The following is a 21,948-nucleotide window of genomic DNA, read 5'->3' on the forward strand; positions in this document are numbered from 1 at the left end:
CCCCGCAACAGTCTCTCCCTCTTTGTCCCATACATACACACACACACACACACGCACACACACACACACACACACACACACACACACACACACACACACACACACACACAGATGTGCATTTTACTGGCAAGTTTCATAGGAGGGCAGTTTAAAAGCACATGAAATATTTGTACGTGTCTGTGAAGTGCTAGCAGGGTTTCTTGGATGTCAGATACTGTGGGCTGCCTTTGTTCCATCACACTTTAGTGTTTAGACCCCTAGGGACTAGATTTTTAAAGTCGACATAAGAGGAAGAGCCAGCACAGAGCAGAGCTCTGAGGATCAGACCTTCTTTTGGGACAGTGGTGTCATTTCAAGTGTCGGACTTAGTGTTGAACCCAAAACCAGTGAGGATGGATTCATTCCACCAGCTGTTAGCTTGTTAGGACAGTGTTTTGCTCACCAACAGCTTACCCAAGTGCTCTTTGCTTTGTTTTATGTGTCATTCACTGAGTGCCTCATTATTTATGAGGCTCTGCTTGTTTAAGAGCATTGACATTTATATACATACCAGTCAGAAACAGACTCAGCTCGTTGTGGACATTTTATTACTGGTCATGAACACTTTACTTATTTATCAAGCTTCCTGTGAGGTCCCCAAGTGGTGTTCCAGAAACCTCTAGTCATCTAATTCTCCAGGAAAGATAGAGAGGGGTAGAAAGGAGGAGCAACGAAGAGAGCGAGAGAGATACTAAACATGCAGTGACGTTTAGAGTATGTCTCTTTACTTTGCCATTTGTCATCTCTCTCTCTCTCTCTCTCTCTCTCTCTCTGCTGTATCCTACACCTGAATGTTTCCCCAGACTTGCTGATGCCTCTCCAGCTCCCCAAACTCCAACCCAGATGAGGTAATTCAGGGAGAGGGAGAGGAGCTGTCAGCCACAGAGTTGCAATAAAGGAAATCGCCTAAGGGGACCGAAACAGTCAGGGAGAGGGAGACAGTCGAGGGGAGGAGAAGGCAAGACAGCAGCTTCAGGTGCCCGAGTCGCAATGGAGGCGCGCGCCATGCGTGTTTAGGTCGCGTCGTCCGCGTGAGCGCCGCTTTGGTGGATTAAATAGAGTATAAAACCTCCAGCCCTGACCCGGACTACCTCTATCCAAACCAGTTGGCGGGTTTGCTCAGAACCATGAACGTGTCGCCCTCAGACCGCAGGAAAAACATGCGACAGTTGGCTTTGGAGATCGGGATCCGAGTTCTGCTTTTCGGAGTTTTTGCGTGAGTAAAAAAAAAACACCTCGAACCCGCCGCGCAGGCTGTCCTCAAACAAACAAGCAAACAAACAAACAAAAAAATCAGCTCCAACATCTTCATGGCTGGTTTTAAGACAATGCTTTCTCACGATTTAGACACAGAAGTGGTGTGTTCATGTGAATTTGTCGGTGCGTGTGTGTGGCTGAACGAGCCTGTGTTAATTCGCAGTTCAGCACCGCGGACAGCTCACTTCCAGCCGCTGCGCTAACAGGTTGCTGGAATAAGTCAGCATAAGCTTTTTTTTTTTTTTTTTTTTTACTTTAATACATAAATCTTCTTATGATATTTTATGTCTTGGGTGGTTAGAGAGGCGCAGAGTCTGCTTGTTGTTTCACTTCAGAGGCAGCAGAGCCACCAGGGAAGCCCCCAGTGACGCGCCGGCATGTTGGGAGAGAATCGAAGATTTTCTGACGAGATTGTGCTTCACTGGCGCAACATTCAAACCCAACATGCACCTAAATTATTTACAGTATTTTGCTTCAAGGTTTCAAGTCCTTTTTGCATCACAGTTGTGTCATTTATTGATCTTTTTCTTTGTGATCTTAAAAAAGGAGGAGGAAAGAAAGGAAAAAGAAAGAAAAGCCCCCAAGCTTTGTAACTATAGTGACTCACCTTGCTGTGGTTGTTCGCTGCATATCTGGAAAAATAAAAGTCAGAAATGATCATGTTTGAGAAGGTAGCTGCACTGCCTGTATTGCGTTTGCACATTATCATTAATCTATGGCTTTGGGCTAAGTTAAGTTTAATAGGGGGAATAAGAATAAGAATATCATGTCTCAGTGGATGTTTAGCCCTTTGTGTGGCGCCGTGATGTAATATTATGTGCAACAGTCTTGCATTCATTTCTTTGCAGCTTTGTAAGGGCTTAAACATAAACAAAAAGGGAATTTTTTTTTCACAATGTCATCCACATGCATCACTCTGTTACAGAAACACAAATAAAGTCCTTGAGCACTGATATGCAGTGAGTTTCTGAGGCAACCTGAAGGGGGAAAAAAGTCTGCTATAAAGCTCCATTCAGCCCATCTCATCTGCTTTTTATTTGTAAAATGTATTCCTGCAGTCATTGATTAGATTGCTTCATATCAACTCTATCTATGTGCGAATATGTACAAATGCAGGCAGCTTAATGTTCCAAATGTTGCTGTTGTGCATGGGCTGGCTTCATATCTTCACTGTATGGCTCATCTTGGGAAGTTTTGTGGCTGTGAAAGTCCTTATCTTTGAATGCAAGTCTGAATTGTGTATGTGGCAGTGAGGAGTGTGTGGCCATATAGATTTCTTCAAGACAAGCAGTAATTGTTGCATTGAACCTGCTTTGTTCCCAGCAGATCAGAGACAGTCACCCTTTGGCTTGAAGGGCAGCAGAGGCTGTTCTTGCCTCACCCCCACAACCATTGTGAAAGCATGATAATTGGGGTCAGCAGGAATCTGCTGTTTTCTTGTGCTTCGGGTGTAAAGGGCGGTTTTTAGCTGGCACCTTTTGTTCCTGCTGTTTGGCGTAGGCTCAATTTAGATGTGGCCCACAATAGTTAAAAAGGTGTTCAATAGGTCTTTTAGAATTTGACTAACTAAAAGATTTTTTATTTTTTTTGCAATTTTCATATTTCTTCATAAAGTGAACATCTCATCAGGGTTGCAGCAAATAAATGATTTCACCCTTTAATTTGGTTTCATAAGCAGATATGAATGCAGCAGAGAGCGGTCTTTCATCAGAAATCGCCCTTCAAACTCTGTGATTCTGACAGTTTCTGGTCGTAACTAAACAGACCTGACTGCAATGTAAAACTTACTCTCTGTCCTTGATTTGTCACCCACAAAAGCAGGTGCCTTTAAACCCCGGAGCCATCAGAATTACTTTTGGGTTTTCTTGACTAGTTGCTTGTTCTTTTCCAGATCTGAAAGGATGTGCTGACCTTCATGATGGACAAGAGAGTGGCATTAAGTTGTTCGCGGTGTTATAAAACAACTCATGCTATGCAGTCACCATACTGTAGCTTGGCACTTCAGCAGTTCCACATCTTGCAAATCCAAAGCAAAAGGTTTGTAAGTGGAAACAGACCTTTGACATTCAAGAAAGCACTAAATAAAAAAAGAAACCTCTCTCTTATCTTGTGGTTTGAGAGGATAACGATGTTAGCGCTTTTTCATATTCTTTGGAATCCAGAGCACAGCAAGAAATAGCTTTTGAGAAATACCGTCATTTCTTAGATCATTGGTAGTTTTTTTTCTGCATGTTGGAAAGCTCAGAGGTAGATTCCTGAATAATTCCAATAAATATAATAAAGCCCTTAAATGTAGCATAGAGGACAAAGGAAGGAGGACATCGAAGGAAAATAAGATGGAGGACATGCAGCTGCGTTGCTTTGAGATTTTATAGATTAAGACCTGAGGCACATAAAAATAGAGAAGCATTAAAACCACTCTGAGAACTCTTATCAGTGCAATCTAAAAGCTTCTTGATGGACTGATTTGCCAGACTGATGTACACAGCAAAACAGAATAGAATTGTTTGTGCTAAGAGTGGCAATTTAGGCCTAAGGAGAGTGGATTATTTCTTTTGATAAAATGATGGTGGAAAAAATAATTTTTTTTTCACTACATGGGATGCTGGCACATGCTGGAAGGTCTACGGCGATAAGTATTAATACATATTTATAGACATATATTTTATGCTGTTGTTGTAAAATGAAGTTGGTAAACATTACATCCTGAAAATGATGTTCATTTCCCTTCCTTCTTTTTCGGAGGAGCAGCGCTGAGACACAACCCAGAGCATTGGAAATGTCACGAGACCTTGTGAGATGTTGGGAAAGACAGAATATGATCAGACTTTTCATTCTGCATGTATAGATGGAGGTGGTTTGGCTCCGCCTTTGCTGTGAAACTGTCTTTAGCGCATTAGTTGCAGTGCCTTTAAGGTGTTTTGTCTCTGTGCTTGATAAGAGCAAACACTACTTCTAAACTAGGATAAATTTTTCTTTTTGTGATCAGAATATACACTGAAACAGAAACTGCAAAAAGCTGTAATTCTTATAGCACACTGGTGTAATGGTTGGCACTGTTGCCTCACAAAGTTCTGGATCTGATTGCTGGCTGGGGTCACCTCAACTGTGTGGGTTTTCTCTGAGTTTCCACTCCCTCCACCCGCCCATAGCATATAGTGAGGATAGCTGATCATTGGTCTGATAGAACTCAGATAAAATCTACCATAATTAGTTTAGCAGGAAGCTAAACTACTGTTGTTTACAGTGGAGGCGAAAGGCTTTTATTTCACCGATAAAACATTCATTCTAAGAAAAAATAAAGCAGATAACAGAGGTGGTCTGTTCACCCAATTAAAAAAAGGAGGTCATTATTAAATGCAAAACTTGAAACCAAAGCGGAAGCTTAAAAGCGGAGGTATGACTTCACAATGGCACCTGCGTTTTATACCATCTGATCTTTCAACAAAAGAAGAAAATAAGCCAAGCGTCATCACAAAACCTGCAACAGGTTTATTATCCAGATGTCTGATATGTTTCACTGTCACAAACAAGGCATGAGCAATGAGTTGGAAATGCATCCCAAATCTGTTGTTTGTGTTGAGAAAACTATTCATACAAGCCAAGAATACTAAAATATGAAGCCACTAACAATGTCACAGCATTATCCACATGCTAAAACCTTGCTGTTACATAATAAATCTAAAAAAAAAATGCACAATGAAATCATGTGGCTCATAGTACCAGTCTGCTCAGTAGGGTCCCAGTGGAGGTGGTGACCCTCTTGAGAAGGGATGAGGGGGACACCCTTTCTGTTCTCTTTAAGATAATTGTATACTCACATAATAGCTAAAACAAAAGGAGAAAAGAAACTGTAAATGTTTGCACTTGAGGCCATTCCACACTGCAGTGTGTGTGACTGCTTCATAATCAGAGCCCACCCATGTTTTTCCACTTGAACAGTTATAATGTGAATAACAGCGCGCTCTTTTTGGATCAGCGGAGACTAAAAAAGCTACAATGATGTGGAGGGTATGTTATGACATGTTGTCCAAGTGGTCCCTGGACATGGGTTGGCAATCCGAAAGAAATTATATTAAGAAGCAGTTACAAAATGTAAATACAATTTGTGAACACTACAGCTAAGAAGGAAAGCTACTAATGCATACAGTAAAAAATGAAGTTTTATTTCACAGAGCTGTGATCATTAAGCTCTGCAGCGTGCAGTTCTTTCATTTCACACATCGAACAAAAATGAAAATCCAAACACCAAACAAAAGCTAACCCCACACAGTAGAGTAAACATAAATCAGAAGTAAATATTGCTGTCCAGCAGGTCTTATATAAAACACTGACACTCAGATATGGTTCTAATATCCATGATGGCCCAAAGATAAAAACAAGTAAATATTAGAACAGCAACCAGGTCATTTGTTTGCTCATGTTGTTCTGTTACTATTTCTTCATACACATTTGCAGTCAGTTAGCTCTTGTTCATTTTCATTAAGTCCCCTGTCAGCTTCCACCACCTGCATGATTATTTAGTGTGTTCCGTTTTCCCTAATCGGTGGCAGCGAACATCTGAAGCACGTCTTCACAGGTCATCATCTCTGCAACCCTCATTATCTTGGCTATTAATGAAAAATTGATTGTGCATCTTTGACAACTGTCCGTGGCTGCAGAAGCAGATAAACGTCCCATGCAGATGCTGTCAACAGAAAATAATCAAAAACCTGGGGAAAAAAAAGACCCACTGTTATACTTGATGATACAAGCTACAATCAATTTAATTAACTATCCAATTTTTTATTTGAGAGAAGCATCTGCAATAATGTGGCAATCCATTTACAGAAATCCAATTAAATCAAGCAAAAGGATAATTCAGTGAGAACAGTTGAAATTAGCTAGAATGTGTCATATATATTTGTTTTACTTGATAAGTATGTTAAGCTCAGAACCTGAGCGACATAAAAAAAAGACAACTCTGCAAAATCGCCTGAAAAAACAGGCAAGCAGAGGAAGCTGAGACAGGAGCCATGCAGAAGAAAGATTGACCAAGGAATTGAAGAAGACTGAGTGGAAAGAAAAGAAAATAGTTGATCGGCAAGTCAGGGAGGTGATGAGATAGAAATAAGCATGATTTTGAATGTGAGCAGAGGCTGCTGATTGACCAGGGATTCCCTGACAGTTCCAGTCTGTCACCGCTCTAAGCTGCTCTGGCATTTCATTCCACACAATCGTTTGATCAGCTCATTATGCCTCACTGTCCCTGGAGTCATCTATCCAACTCCATCGCTTTATCTCTCCTCTGGCATTACATCAGTCAGTCTATCTGTCTTTGTCTGACACACCGTGTTTTTGGCAAAGATTGCCCAGTGGGTCAACCTGTGCAATGCAAGATGAAAATTTACAAGATGCATCAAAGTGACGTGGAGGAAAAAAACAAACCAAAAAAACAAACTTGTTTCAGTTTCTAACAAGTTCTTCTCACGTTAAAGCTGAAATCAATCAACATTTTCATATATATTGAAACGAATAGTGCTAAATTATTATGAAAAATATCCTTTATGGTAATTGATTGATGATCTAAAATGATACCTTCACCTAATTACCATGTATTCTGAGGAATCTGCAAAATAAAAAGTATTCTGAAGTTGGAGCCCAAGCTAAGCTGAAGAAGAAAGAAAGAAAAGCTACGTCATTTTTATTTTTGCTTCTGTTGTCCGTTAATTGGGGCTGTAGAAGCACAAAATCCAATTTTTGAAGCCTTTGTATCTCATGTAAAGATGATAAACTCTGACGTAAGTAGATTCAGTTTGTGGAGAGATATTGCAGTGTCCCACGCAGTCGCTGTTTCTCTGATGGTTGCTGACAGATTTAGAGTCTGAAGTTGTCACATCACCATTTTTAAAGTCTGACATGGTTCGAATAATTAGCAACAGGAGGCATGATCCTTTATTTTGTCAAATGTTTTTGCTTTCAGTTTCTGCACAAGGCTGCGTGTCTCTGGGAAGACCAGCTGTGGAGTCCAAGACCTCAAACAATCTCCAGCATCCCTGATGTTGTCAGATGTTGCAGACAAAAATTGGTAAAGTTTAGCAAAGACAGTCTGAGAATATAGATGACATTTAAAGAAACCAGGATCAGGATGACTGACTCAAACAAAAGTGGGCCAGAACAATTACTGGCCAAGTCTTGTGTCATCAGAAAGTGATTTGACTCGGGGAAGTGAAAGAGTCCAAGGAGGAAGCAGCAGGAATCCAATACACCCTGTGATAAGAGCAAGTCAGATGGAACTGATTTTTTAACCCTTTTTTGTTGAATTTACTTCAGAAGCTTAACTTTTACCTTCCTCTTCCCGAGAATTGCTGTTTAATTAAACATACGCGGCATAATTGCACCAGTATTAGTTGTGGCCAGTGCATAGCACAGTATGGAAGGGTTGGGGCGTTTCGTCTAATGCTACACCACGATTAGTTAATTAATTCATTGTTTCTCCATCCATTCACTCACTCATTATATACTGTTTGCTATAAAGTGGACTCACGATCAGACAGATGTTGCCAGCTGAGGAAGTGGGAAGTGAATGGATTTGTAGACAGCACCTGTTTTTCAGCGAGAACACATCTCAATTCAATTCAAATCTGTCTCCACAACTCCAAATGACAACACTGAGAAACTTTCTTATAATAATCCTGGAACTCAGTCAGGGAAGGGAACATGAGACTTCCAAAAAGTTTTTTTCTTTTTTGCTCAGGCAATCTGAAAAGGTAAGAAAATCTCAAAAATGAGTTGTGAATGTTAGCATTAGTGCGCGCTGTCACTTTCCACTCGAGGAGGGTTTGTTGCATATGAACATTTCAGGAATTTCAACCATCCAGGAAGCAAAACTCTGGCTGGCAGTCTTGGCATAAATAAAGAATTATTTAACGTACATTTTTTATTATCTGTATGTTCTTGTTTCCACAATAAGTCATGAACAGCTATTGTTCATAGTTTTCACTCAGAAATGTAGAAAATGTAATAATTTCTTAATGCTCTTTTTTTTAGTTGTGTTTCGTTCTGCATATTTGAACATATCAGCAAAACAGTGGTAATATCAGTTTGACTTAATCCAGTATCTAATAATAATTACGACAAATTATACTTAACAACCTGCCACATGTAAAGACACCTAGCTTAAACTTCTTATCTTCAGTAACTACAGACCAATCCCTAAAGTGTCCTTTCTTCTGAGGGTCAGGAGAAACCAATCTCTGCACCACTGATGTAATTGATGAATAATAACAGACTTTCTAACTGCTTTCAGTCTGGTTTTAGAGCAGCACAGCACACAGGCACCTCTTTTTAAAGCAACCAATGATGCAGTGAGTGCAGCGAGAGGAGACTGTCCTGTTTGAGTTTTCTTGGATCTCACTGTTGCATTTGGTACTGTAAATTTCAACATCCTCCTCCATCATTTAGGGCCATGATTAAATGACTAAACATTTTGCACTTATTAAGCTCATAGATCTAATAGCATATAGCTGACCTGTGGCAAACCTAAAGGACCCTTTTCCATTCTACATGTACATGTTATTCCTTATTCAGAGACCTAATTTTGCTCAGATTTGATGACGGTCAGTCTCTTTGAGCCACCAAATTCTTGTTGTTTCTCTGCTTTCAAATAACATCAGCCAGGCTGCAGGAATCTTGATGTAATTTCATTCTAGCCCACTTTTAATGCCCAAATATTGATTTTTTTTTTTTTTAACATGCTGGACCTTTTTTTTTTTTTTTATCTAAAGTGTCAAGAATAAGGTCATTTCTTCCAACTCAGGTGTCAGTCAGGGCTTTCTATATCTTCCAGCCTATTTAAAATGCTGCTGTTGTGTTATTACAGTAGTAAGGGCTGACACATCCCTTACCTGGATTTAATGATTTAAAGATTTAAGTGGCTTTAATTTCTTACAGCTCACCTTTACATTTTTAAGGGATCTTGCCCTGGAATACTTCCTAGACTTATTGACCTGGCGTGTGCCTTCTCAGCAACTGAGGTCCACAGATGGTGCACTTTAACTATCCCCAGATCACGGTTAGTCAGTAAGGAAGCCTGGGCTTTTTCTGTTAAAGCTCCTACTTTATAAGTCCCTGCCCACTGAACTCAGGAATGCGCCGTCCCCAGCTACCTTTAAATCCACCCTTAAAGCTTTCTTCTTTGGCAAAACCTTTGAGAATTTACCACAGCTATCACTCATTTCATTGCTGGGTTTCTGAGACCATCCTTTGGATCTAACTCGCATTATATCTACAGCAAGCTAGGATTTAACACTTTCTGCTTCTTTTTTTTTTTTCAACATTATGTTGAACACAGCCAAAGAAAATGTAATAACTTGGTATGTGCAAGCAAAGATGAGTGAAAAGCAGGTGCAGGGAGAAGGCTTTGCTCTTCCTCGCATCATAATGGTTCTGCCTGTACACCTCCTTTATCTCCTTTGGTTACTGCACTCTTTCTTGGTTATTTCCTTTAATCTGCTTCATTACTGTCATTTGGAGCATCTTACACAAAGATAAATGAGGAGCTGAGGGGATGAAGGAACCTCCCACCAACATGCACACAACCACATACTCAAGGTTGCTGGCCCAAATCTCAAAATATATCACAAGTAAGCAGTGGTGTAGTGCACTGTTTCTCAAACGGGGGTATGTGTACCCCTGGGGGTAATTCAAGGCATTCCAGTGGGTACATGACATTTTTTTAAAACAAATATCTTTTTGTTTTCTTTAAAACATCCCTAAATAAAATAATATAAATATACTATATAAATATTTAATATATTTCAATAAATGTAAGTGTACATTAATACACTGAATTTACATTTTGATTTACATAATTTCATTACCTAAATCCCAAATTCCAACGTGAATTGAACCCCATGAGCAAAATCATATCTGTCAGTCACTGTCGCCTTGACAACGCAAACAATGGAGTCCTGGTTGACGCGTAGTAGAGATGTGCAAAACAATCACCATTGTTTTGCACGGTTAAAGTTTAATAAGCCAAACGCATATTCATGTTTTTTCTTAACCAAAAATACTTTGTAGTGGTAGAGGGAACTTGGCCGAAATAACATTTTAAAAGGGGTATTTAGTTGCAAAAAGGTTGAGATACTGCTGGTGTAGTGGTCCCTCGAGAAGTGGGGATACTCTACATTTTTTGTCCTTGTTTTAAAACACAAAATAAAACAAACAAACAAACAAACAACAAAAAAGTCCAGAAAAAACTTTTTCATAAAAAGGGACATGTAAGACTATTCTATTTAGTTCATTCCATAAATCCATCAGTGTATTTGCTCATTGTCACATAATTTCTGCTCTTCGGTTTCAGAGAGGAAGAGAAATGACTAAACCAATACTGGAACACAGACTAATGAAAGACAGGCTCACAGACATATCTACAAATATCTTTATTATGTCTATGTTTAAGCTAAAGTTAATGCAGCTGATAGTTAACTGCACCAGTGTAGCATCGATAACCTTAGCTGAGCTTCTGGGTGATGTAGCTACATGTGTGGGGACGTTTGTAATTGTAAAAGCAGCATCACAGGCAGCTTAGAAATTTAGAAGTTGGTTTACTCTATGCTGACTGATAAAGAAGTGGGTATACTCCATATACCTGTGTATACCCTGGACTACACCACTGCAACTAAGCTCCTCTTCCTCAGGAAAAGCCTTCATCACGTCTCCATATGTGTCCTTCAGGCCCCCAGGACTTACCGTTGGAGCACACCTTCTTTTATGACTCCATTGTTTTTATTCTTTCTTATAGTCAACATACAGCAGTGTGAAAGCTAACTTTTGGTAATAGTAAAGTAAATTTCTTGCAGAATATTTATTTGCTGCATGATAAATATTTTTTTTAATTTTGGTAATCTATGCTGCATTGTTACTGATTGAAAATAGATAAATACTTTATTATTGTAAAAAATGTATGAAAAAAATATGTATAGTAAAATTAAAAAGTATTTCGAACCTAATTTACAAATGTGTTACAGCAGGAAACATGGTTTAAAGATAAAAAATCTAAAAAGAGAACTCTCACACGAGCACAATGCACCTTATTACACACAGACCATGATTAGGCAGGCAATTTTTATGGTATTTGAGCAATGAAGGTAAAACAGTAATAATGAAACTCATTAGTGGATTTATTTTCCACCCATCAACGGACACACACAGTTGTCAAATTTAACCTTTTTATCCGCAAATGCCAAAGACTCCAGAGCCATGCAGACAGGCGATTTGACTAAAATTAATTACAGCATGATGATTAGACCTCATATCAGGAATGTGTGTCGGAAGACTGCTTGATTGAATTGTCCTTGACTTAAGCATGTATACGGAGCTCAGTGACTGTTATGTTTCCTGTGTTTATTATTGGTTTAATTAAATAAACACTGATCTGCTCTTAGAAAGTTCTACACCATTAACCTCATGGTTACTTGTTGTTATTACCTGTTCCCTTATTGCTTTACAGACATATATATTATTAATAACAAGCTTTAACTAGATTGGTGACAAACTATTGTTTATCTTAGCTCTGCTTCTTTGACATCTTTTAATGATCCATATCAATCAAAAAGCATGAACAAAAAGGTTATTTTAATCAAGAATATAAATGAAATTGAGAAATAATGTAATTCTAATTTAATATAATAAAATATATAAAGAATGTTCTGTTATGAGAAAATGTTTTGATCATGAGCTGTGCAGTCAAGCTCATTTTAAGAACAATCGTGAGCTTAAGAGGCTACAATTATATGTGCAATATGAACCAAAAATAAAAAAAATAAACAAAAACTAAAGAAATAAACAGATTCATTCCTTTTGAATAGCTTTTTGACATGATTTTTTGTTTGGAAAGATTAACTTTGCTGCTGCTTTTGGAAAAGGTTTTGTTTAAGTTTAGAATGTAAACTTACATCACGACTGAAGTAGGACCTATGTAAGTCTAATTTTAGATTCAAGCATCAATAGTGGGGAAAAAATGTACTACTATCTGAAGTTTGTTGACCTGCAGCTAATTCCACCCACAGTCAGCCTGAGCAGAAGTCAAATCACTCTCCCTGAATGGCTGTGTGGGTGCACATGGCATTTATACTATACCAGGAAGCTATAAGTAAAGTTCATTAAATCATTTCATGGAGGGAGCAGATTTCTTTAAAAATTGATTTCCAGAAGATTGTTGGAGGCCAATAGAGCCATCATCTGTGACTGACATAGGAGACAATAAAACCCAGAGCTAGCTGAACAGACTCTCAGGGTGGCTGGTTTCCACTCCATCCCATGTCAGGTCCTGCTTTTCCCTCACAGATAGTCTCCAGCTAGAAAACAAAGAAAGGGAGAAATAGAGCGAAAAAGACTTTCACAAAGGATTTTCTTTGTTCCTGCACACAAGCTGCATGTGGAGCAGTATTTCTCACTGACTCAAGAAGATGTGGAAATCAGGAAAAAAAAATTCATGCTTTAAAAATGTGAGACATAACTTTCAAAACACCATTTCTGAGAGAAGTGAAAAGAAATCCAGATGGCGATGGGTGATTTACCAGAGTGGAAAGAAAATCAAAATCATGGTAAAAGCAAGTGCTGTAAATGGCAGTCAGAAAACAACAAAACAAATGCAGGAAGGAAGATAAAATAAATTCAACCCTTATCCATGAAATTTACACAGCCCAAACAGACTAAATGAGTGTCACAGTGAGAGAACATTCGTTATTCTGACTCTACACCTCAGCAGCTACATGATAAGTCATTCCAGATACATAAACGTTCACATCCAGCGTTTGTAAATGCGTCTTTGTTCGGAAGAATAAACTGGATTATTTGTGTTGTAAAACTTGGCTTCTGATGCTGTGAACAACTGACTTTAATACTCTGTGGGTGTCGAAGGGATCTGTACGTTCCTTTTTAGGACAGCCAAAATCTGCCTCAAGTTTGACGTTTTATAAAACGAACAATAAGCATGATGACAGAGACGACTGACAGTCTGGTGTCTGGATCTAGTCTGAGCGAGCAATCTCAGAGCTTCGGTTTGAGTTTTAAAAGCTCTTCTTCCTTCCTTTCCTTTCCCCATCTTTTTCCTCAGTATTTTATGCATTGTTACCTTATAAACTTTGCAAGCATGCATAAAAACACACCTAACCAAGAGCCTTTATGCTGACAAGGGAAATCTTTGCCATTTGCTCTTTATTGAACACAGATTTCTTGACCTTTGATGTGACCGCAGATGCCATTTATTCTCCCAACTGAATTAATTTTCTCAGCCCGAGCTGGCATAATTTTATGTCTTTAAAGTCAACAGTTTCAAAGGAGGAGAATTAATTCAATTGGTGTAGATTAAAAATCTCAACTCAATCTGAAAACATGCATTCATTCTCTGGAGCCAGTGGTTTATCAAAAGGTTACAGGACAGTTACAGAGCAATGATGGCTATTGCTGTGGTTTACAAAAAAAAATCCTAAAATATGGAAAATTCTGTTAAATGTAAGTTTATTTTTTATTTACTTAGTTTTTATTTTATTTTATTTTTTTTAATTATTTTATAATCTCTGGCACTTCCACACATTCCTGCAATAGTAGGACCAGTAATAAGATAAAGCAATGATATTGTTTGTTGTCAACCAAATGTTGCCAACAGGTGATTGCGATGAGGATTTGGTATAAAACAAGTAAGGAATCTTTGAGCCGGAAACCTGTGATCTCCAACCCCTCAGACAGAACTGTATCAAAGCATATTATTCATCAATAACTGATTGAACCACATGGGTGAGGAATAATTTTTGGGAACCCTGTCATTTATTACAGTTATGTTACAGTTATGTTTGCGAATGCATCGATGGTCTCAAAAGATCTAGAGTTTTCCATTACGAAGAAAAGGACTTTGTGTGCTCCAGAACAAAGACATGAAGGACCACCCAGACAGGGATCAGCAACAACTCCAAAAGTCAGACTTGGGATTGTATCAGTGTCTTTTAGAATACTCATCTGATGAAAATGTTGATTTAAAAAAAAAAAAGAAAGTATATAGAGATTATCAAAACCAATCTGTGTTTTTTGGGGGGATGCTTTTTTGTTAAACAATGCTTGAGATCTGCTATCCTGCAAATTTTAGATGCAACTCTTCAGCAACACAAATGAATTAAATGAATGGCATGTTACCAGGCCCCTGCTGAGCTGGATGGCATGCACATGAGGGAATTTATTTGATTGAATCTACACTATAAATAATAGGACCGCTGTTGATCAACAAACCACAAATAGACCATTCTGCATCTTGCTAAGGGTAAGGCAGTCCAATTAATAGTACTCACTGTAAGTGGTATAAGTAACAATTAGCTTTCAAGTCAACTGGTAATTTTACAATTTGAGACTTGTCCAACATTGGACAATATTAGCAACAATAAACATGATTATTAGCTCTGATTGTTCACAGCTATCTTGGATAGTCTGACTGAAAACATTCCTAAAAACACTCCAAAAACACTTTCAGCAACACATGGTATAAATGAAACATAGTGAATATGATGGAGATTTTTTAAAATTATACTTGACAGCCAGAGATGTTAGAATGGTATGTACAATTAACACAACTTGCGAAGAAATTTCTGTTTATGAATAGTTTGTTGGAGCAATGCTTCTTGCCAGTACATATTATACTTTTGGAAAGATTGTTGTATTCTCTTTTAAATGATCCCATTTTTGTAAATAAAATGCATTGGTGGGATGTTTAGAATGTGGGCGGTGACCGTGAAAACCTAGCCAAATCTCCTTTTCCAATGCCTGTTCAAGACTTATTCTGCTGTTGACTGTAATTTGGCATACTTTTTTTTGGACTGTATGGTTGAAATGTGAAGAAAAAAAGACATATTGGCTGTATAACAATTTACTTATTGAACAAAAACAGGGGGCCTCAGCAACACTTGGAGGAAGAACACACAGCCAGAACAATCTAGCATGTCATCCTCATGCTGGTCACCAGCTTGGTGACACAGTGCTGTGGAAGGACATCCAATTCTTAAATCATTTGTCCCAAGTCTCCCACTGCAGTTATGTTCACAAAAAGCAAGCCCAAGAAGATCCCACAAGTGTTTAGTGGAGATGAGTTTAGGCTACCTGGCATCTGATATGAGACCACAGATGGCTTGTAGGTAGTCTGTCCTAATCATCTGTCCTAAGACGCTTGGGCTAAAGACTCTATCTGGGTAAAGACCCTGTCATTCTACAAACTTGTAGAAGGCTGCCTACAGTTCTCAAGTGCTGATTTGTGAGGAAACAGTCTTCTTGTGGCATCATTTTCTTTAGATGCCCACTTCATGGCCTCCAATTGCATGGAACTTTGCCCTCAATTTGGAACTGGGTCTAGAGCTTACACAAAATATTACTACAGCTCGGTTTTGCCAAACACCAGCTTGAAGTTGCAGTAATGCATGGGTCCAGTCCAGATCAGCATCGTATTGGTCTGCATGACTCTGTATCAACCTTAAAGAGCAGAAGTTGTGAGTGCTGTTTCAATACATTGTCTCAGCATTGGCTAAAGTCACATGATTACACCAACTGGAGCGACAGTTGACACATGTCACATGCTAAGCTGCTTCACAGGGATTTTGAAGAGTCTGGTCTCATCAATGTCCTAAAGCTTCAAAGGAGGTTTCAATCATTTACTTACAACTTTATAACTACAGTAACACTATAACTTACATTTGCACCCATTTTTCCCCCTTTTGTCATTTGAAAATACTGATAAAACTTTTACAGATGAGCAACTTAATTTCAGTTACACCATAATCTTGCACTGTTTCCGAAACTGAAGTGAATTAACAACCTCCTTCGGTGACATAAGGAGACTTATAACAGTCATGAAGAAAAACCCTTTCACCGCTTCCTCTCAAATCAGTCACACTTACACACATGTACACACAGCCAGCAGAAAACACTCTGACTGGATAAAATGCGTCAAATCAGTGATTCAATTCTCAGCAGAGGTGTCAAAGAGATTCAGTGCTTTATAAGGCTTCTGTTTCTTATTTATGACTGGAGCATCATTAAATTCCCACAAACAAATCTTCCTATAATCATTTCAAACTGGAGAACTTTTGGGAGACTCAAACTTACTGTTTAACCTTCTTGTATTTATTCTTGTTCAAAAGGTGATACTTGCTTTCAGTTGCAGCCCAGCCGACTTACCTGAGTGTTACACTCGTAGACATGATATATGTTGCACAAGTTTTTAAGTCTGTATGCAGATAGTAAGGTAGAAAAATGAATAAACCTGAAAATGAATAAAAATGGTAATTCCTGCAATAAGGTACAATAAAAATAGAGTTAGCTCAACAAATCTGATAAGCTAACATCATCGGCTCTTTAAAGCCAATGCAGTTTCCCAACAAGTTCAAAGAAGATAAGTTTTGAACCTGTGGGACATTAAAAAAAAAAGCCTCCTGGAAAACATTTGGTGGATGGCTGGCTGGTTTCTTTCCTTCCTGCTATGGGCTTTCTCACTAAGCCCCCCCCCATTCCCCCACCATGCTCTCATGATTCCCAAATCCCTTACATGTCCTTCTGGTCATGTCCTGCTAACTTCAGACAGCTGCCTTTCTTAACACCTGTGTCAGATACAGGCCTCTGACCTTTTTGAAGGTGTCCCTGGAGCTTCTTCTTCAACAGTGTGTGAGTGTGTGTGTTTAAATGTACCCTCCTGAAAAAGATATAAAAGAATAATTAGAGGCTAATTAAAATTTTATATATATATATATATATATATATATATATATATATATATATATATATATATATATATATATATATATATATATATATATGTATATGTATATATATATTTTATTGTAATTAGCCTCTAATTATTCTTTATTTATTCTTATTCATTATTCTTTAATTATTCTTTATATATTAATCTTCATTTTGCAGTGTATCTTCAACCAGGGTTTTGTGTAACAGGAGAAGAATGACATTTTCTTCTTTTCCTCTCTGGCTCCCCTTTAGCCATCTTGTGAAGGGATATCTTTGGGGAGCTTGCTGAGTGTCACTCAGCATCTATCCTGCTTGCCTCCTCTGTCAGAACTGATGCTGTGCATTCCTGACACATTCATCCAATACCCTAACTGTTACCTCTAACACAAACAGAGACAGTGAGAGGGTTATGTGACATTTACTGCAAAGGCAGACTTCTGAATTGCATAGCAGGATGCAGTGTAAAAAAGCCTCCAGGTCAGGGAAAACACTTAATGTCTGTTCTGTACACAGCATAGTAATTATTTTGATTCAACATGTGCTGTTAGCTATCTGGAAAATCCTTATTTTGATATGAATGCTATGTGACTAATTTCCACCAGGGTATGTATCACCTACTTTGTTACTCAGACTTTATTTTAAACTCAAAACTGTTATTTTCAAGTTGAAAAAAAATCTTTATATCCAGATGGACATCCTATAATTTTAAGCTTTCGAGACATTCTTTCTAGTTTCCCAAATATCTACTTTTTTCTAAAACAAGAGAATGGAGCCTTAAATGTAACTTCATTTCATCCGTGGAATCCAATAGGAATCTGAAGGGTAAATGGTATGGAGCTAAATCAGGGCCAATATGTTTGTTTATTTGAAAAAAATATTTGAAACTGATTAAAATTAATTTGAAAATTATTATTTATTTATTTTTCCTGTCATTTTCCAAACTTTGTTCACAGTTTCAGATTTTTATTTCACTTTGCTCTTTTGATATTTAACTTTCAGATTCCTGTTTTTCAGTTTTAAACTTTTGGCCCTGATGTGGCGTGTGGGCGGGGCTAAAGATAACAGGAATGACGATGACACCTGCTATACAAACAATTATTCTACTCTTACACTGTTAGAGTGTTAAATTATGAGCATTTCTCACAACCACATCACAGGTGACAATGCTCATAATGTAACACTCTTACGGCGTAATTGTATACAGTAATGACTGAAACAGCTTTAATAACTTATCTTTATTGGTTCCATGGGATGTATTTTCTATTTACTGCAGAATAATAGTTTGTGCAGCAGGTGTATAAAAAAAATCATGGCAATTTCTATGGTTCCTGAAGGCAACATGATGAGGGGAACGCTTTCAGCCTCCTGTGCAGTGTTGTCAATCATTCCTGTAATCTTTTGCCCCGCCCACACGCCACATCAGGACCACTGCTATATCAACAGCACACATAGGCACACTTCAGTTTTAACTGCAGCCATGCTGAGTTCAAGTCCAATAACACCTAAAGTAAAGTGGCATAATCAAATCTAGAGCATATCCTCATTTTGTCAGTCAGGTTTAGTTTTTCCACTGCAACCTCCATTCTTCCCCTTCACAGTAGCAGCAACACTTTATAAAACAATCTATACCCAGTTGTCATTATTTTAATCCACCGGTGCCAGAAGAGTAAAGATTTGATTTTTCTGGTGAAGCAGACACTTTTTTTATTTTTAGTTTTTGTGCAGACTAAGAAATTCTAGCAAAATGTCCTTCATTTTTCTTCCAGCCATGCAGATTTGAGTGTAAAAAATTGTAGATTTGTAATAAAGTAGGGCGCATTTATCCATGAGGTGGAAAATAAACTTTAGCTCAGATTAAAATGTCACAACATTTTTCCCAGATGTACATCATTAAAAAATATGTAGTTTTATAGTTTCAGCTTAGTTGGAAAAATTTACCCTTCACTATGATCAGCATTACTATGCTGATCGTACAGTTAATCATAATATAGTAATGCTAATAATGCTAATCATAATATAGATTCACTGTATCATCATTATGAAATGAAACAGTACTATCACACGCAGGTGATTGCATGAATAAAAAAATCCCCCTTTTAAGGCATCTGCTGGAAAATTGCATATCCTATGATAAAATGAGTAATTCTCTACATCTATGCAGCCACAAGGTAAATTTGAATAATTCTGTGTCACGATGAATGGTGGAGGTGGGGACCCAAATGCAGGAACGGGAGCCAGGGATGCAGAGAATCTAATTGTTTATTCCAAAAAACTAACACATGAACACAGAAAGCAAATAAAATGAACCAGCAAACAGAACTGAAACCAAGGGCTATAAATACTGGGAAACCAAACAAGACACAGGTGTAGCGAACGGCAACACCCATGATGTGAACCTTGGAGCAGGAGGCGATGACCATGGGTTGGACCTTGGAGCAGGATGGGAAGCCCATGGCGTGGACCTTGAAGCAGGAGGCGATGCCCATACGTGGACCTTGAAGCAGGAGGCGATGCCCATGGCGTGGACCTTGAAGCGGGGGGCGATGCCCATGGCGTGGACCTTGAAGCAGGAGGCGATGCCCATGGCGTGGACCTTGAAGCAGGGGGCGATGCCCATGGCGTGGACCTTGAAGCAGGAGGCGATGCCCATGGCGTGGACCTTGAAGCAGGAGGCGATGCCCATGGCGTGGACCTTGAACCAGGAGGCGATGCCCATGGCGTGGACCTTGAAGCAGGAGGCGATGCCCATGGCGTGGACCTTGAAGCAGGAGGCGATGCCCATGGCGTGGACCTTGAAGCAGGGGGCGATGCCCATGGGTGGACCTTGAAGCAGGAGGCGATGCCCATACGTGGACCTTGAACCAGGAGGCGATGCCCATACGTGGACCTTGAACCAGGAGGCGATGCCCATGCGTGGACCTTGAACCAGGAGGCGATGCCCATGCGTGGACCTTGGAGCAGGAGGCGATACCCATACGTGGACCTTGGAGCAGGAAGCGATGCCCAAGGCATGGACCTTGGAGCAGGTAGCAAAACTGGAGAACCAGAGGGTTGAATCCAGACACCAGGGTCAAAGATGGACTTGGTGCTAGATGACAAACTGATGCCAGAAAGGGCTTCTATGTCCTCTCTGGCCTCTGCCAATAAGTCAGTCATCCCAGGCTGCTCCAGACATCAGGGGTGAACAGTCACTACAGCCACAAGCTTCCTGGCTGCTGCCAGCTGCACATGGACGGGGTGGGGAACAGCCATATAGTCAATATAGTTCTTTGTAGCTACATGAACTACTATAAACGCTGTGTCTTCTGGGTCCATTTCAGGCTAATGAAGTCCCTTCTTTCTGTCCTGCTGGGTCCATGTTGGCTGGTTCATTATGTCACGATGAGTGGTGGAGGTGAGGACCCAAATGCAGTGACAGGAGCCAGGGATACAGAGAATCTAAATGTTTATTCTAAAAACTTGACACAGGAACACAGGAAGCAAAAAAATGAACCAGCAAACAGAACTGAAACCAGAGCTATAATTACTGGGAAACTAAGCAAGACACAGGTGTAGTGAATGAACCAAATGAAACCAGGGTAATTTAATGAACGGGAAATCAATACAGGAAACAAGACACAAAAATTAACTAAACAGGGAACACTACAAAATAAGACAGGAAACCAAAACCGAGTAAAACACATGAAACGTCAAATATTTAAAAGAGAACAATTGTGATATTTGACAAGTTGTATAAATATGAGTATATATGTTAATTGAGCATATTAAAAGAAAATGGCAGAATTAAAAAAAAGTGTTTCAGGCTTGCCTGAAAAAAAAAAAAACTAAGGATGAATAAATCCCCTTAGAATAATGCAGCTGTGGCTCTAAACCGTTGTTATATCATCGTACAATATGCATGATGTCTAAGTCAAACTCTAGTAAAGTGAAACACAAATCTAGAGAGGCTTTAGGTGTAGTTCAGGCCAAGTCTCTAAACTGAACATTTTGGCCCAGTTTTTCTGTACATTTTCAAACTTTCCCTATTGGTAGGACTTCAGCTTCTATACAGTATATGGATAAGCCTGACCTCTTTTAAATATAAACAAATTATTAAGGGATACTTTTGGCTTACCAATGGGTGTCAGACTCAGTTCGCTTTTCCTTGTGGTGGACTTCTGGACGACACTCACTGTTTTCTCTTGGGTTGGCAAAACTGGTGCCCGATTAGTGGCACTTCTAAACCATAGTTGAATAGAGCAAGGGAGTGTGTGTGTGTGTGTGTGTGTGTTTGTGTGTGTAAGACAGTGTAGAATTATAGAATTTAGTCTTCTCTGGTGAGGGCTCATGTTTATGTCTTGCCTGGAGATAATACACTCTAATTGAATAGACTGCAATATATATCCAACACTTTTTTTGCCTCCAGAATCTCTTTGACTGCAGTGTATTTCTGACTTCTTTGACTTAAAGTTTGTGGGTACAGCAGTGTGCAGTGTGGGTACCTTACCAAAGTATTAGAAACTAAATATTGTGTCAATTTCTGTCAGAGAATGGAATTTCCATTTTTCACCAACATGCTACATTTATTCACTGCATCTGTAGGGGAAAAATGCAATAGATTTTGAGTTTAACACGTTCTTTCTTTAACAAAACATGACAATTGTTGCATTTATTGGAGAACCTCTTTGCTTCATTAAAAAAAAAAAACAAAAAAAAACGTTCATACTACAGCAGCTTGATTTAGCATTATGACTGAAAAAGATGAGTGCAATGCTTTATTTAAAGTAACGATAAATAAATAAATAAATATATAAACACATAAACGTGAAACTTTTCACCTCATGTTTCTTTTTATAGCAACTGGACTAAGTAGTTATAACATGTTAAACAGAACTTCTGCCTGAACTC

General features: G+C 38.8%; 1 protein-coding gene across 1 annotated transcript in view; it reads left to right on the plus strand.

Annotated features, from left to right (window-relative positions):
• Positions 1-1,166: 1,166 nt before the first annotated feature.
• The window catches only part of plpp4 (phospholipid phosphatase 4), a gene marked incomplete at both ends in the record, with an annotated part of 50,286 nt that continues 29,504 nt past the window's right edge, over positions 1,167-21,948 (plus strand). The window contains one exon of the mRNA XM_079249219.1: positions 1,167-1,255. Within this exon, the coding sequence (XP_079105345.1) occupies positions 1,167-1,255 (89 nt within the window). The remainder of the gene's footprint in view (positions 1,256-21,948) is intronic.

Source organism: Telmatherina bonti, assembly GCF_933228915.1.
Source record: "Telmatherina bonti genome assembly, chromosome: 11".
NCBI classification, from domain to species: Eukaryota; Metazoa; Chordata; class Actinopteri; order Atheriniformes; family Telmatherinidae; genus Telmatherina; species Telmatherina bonti.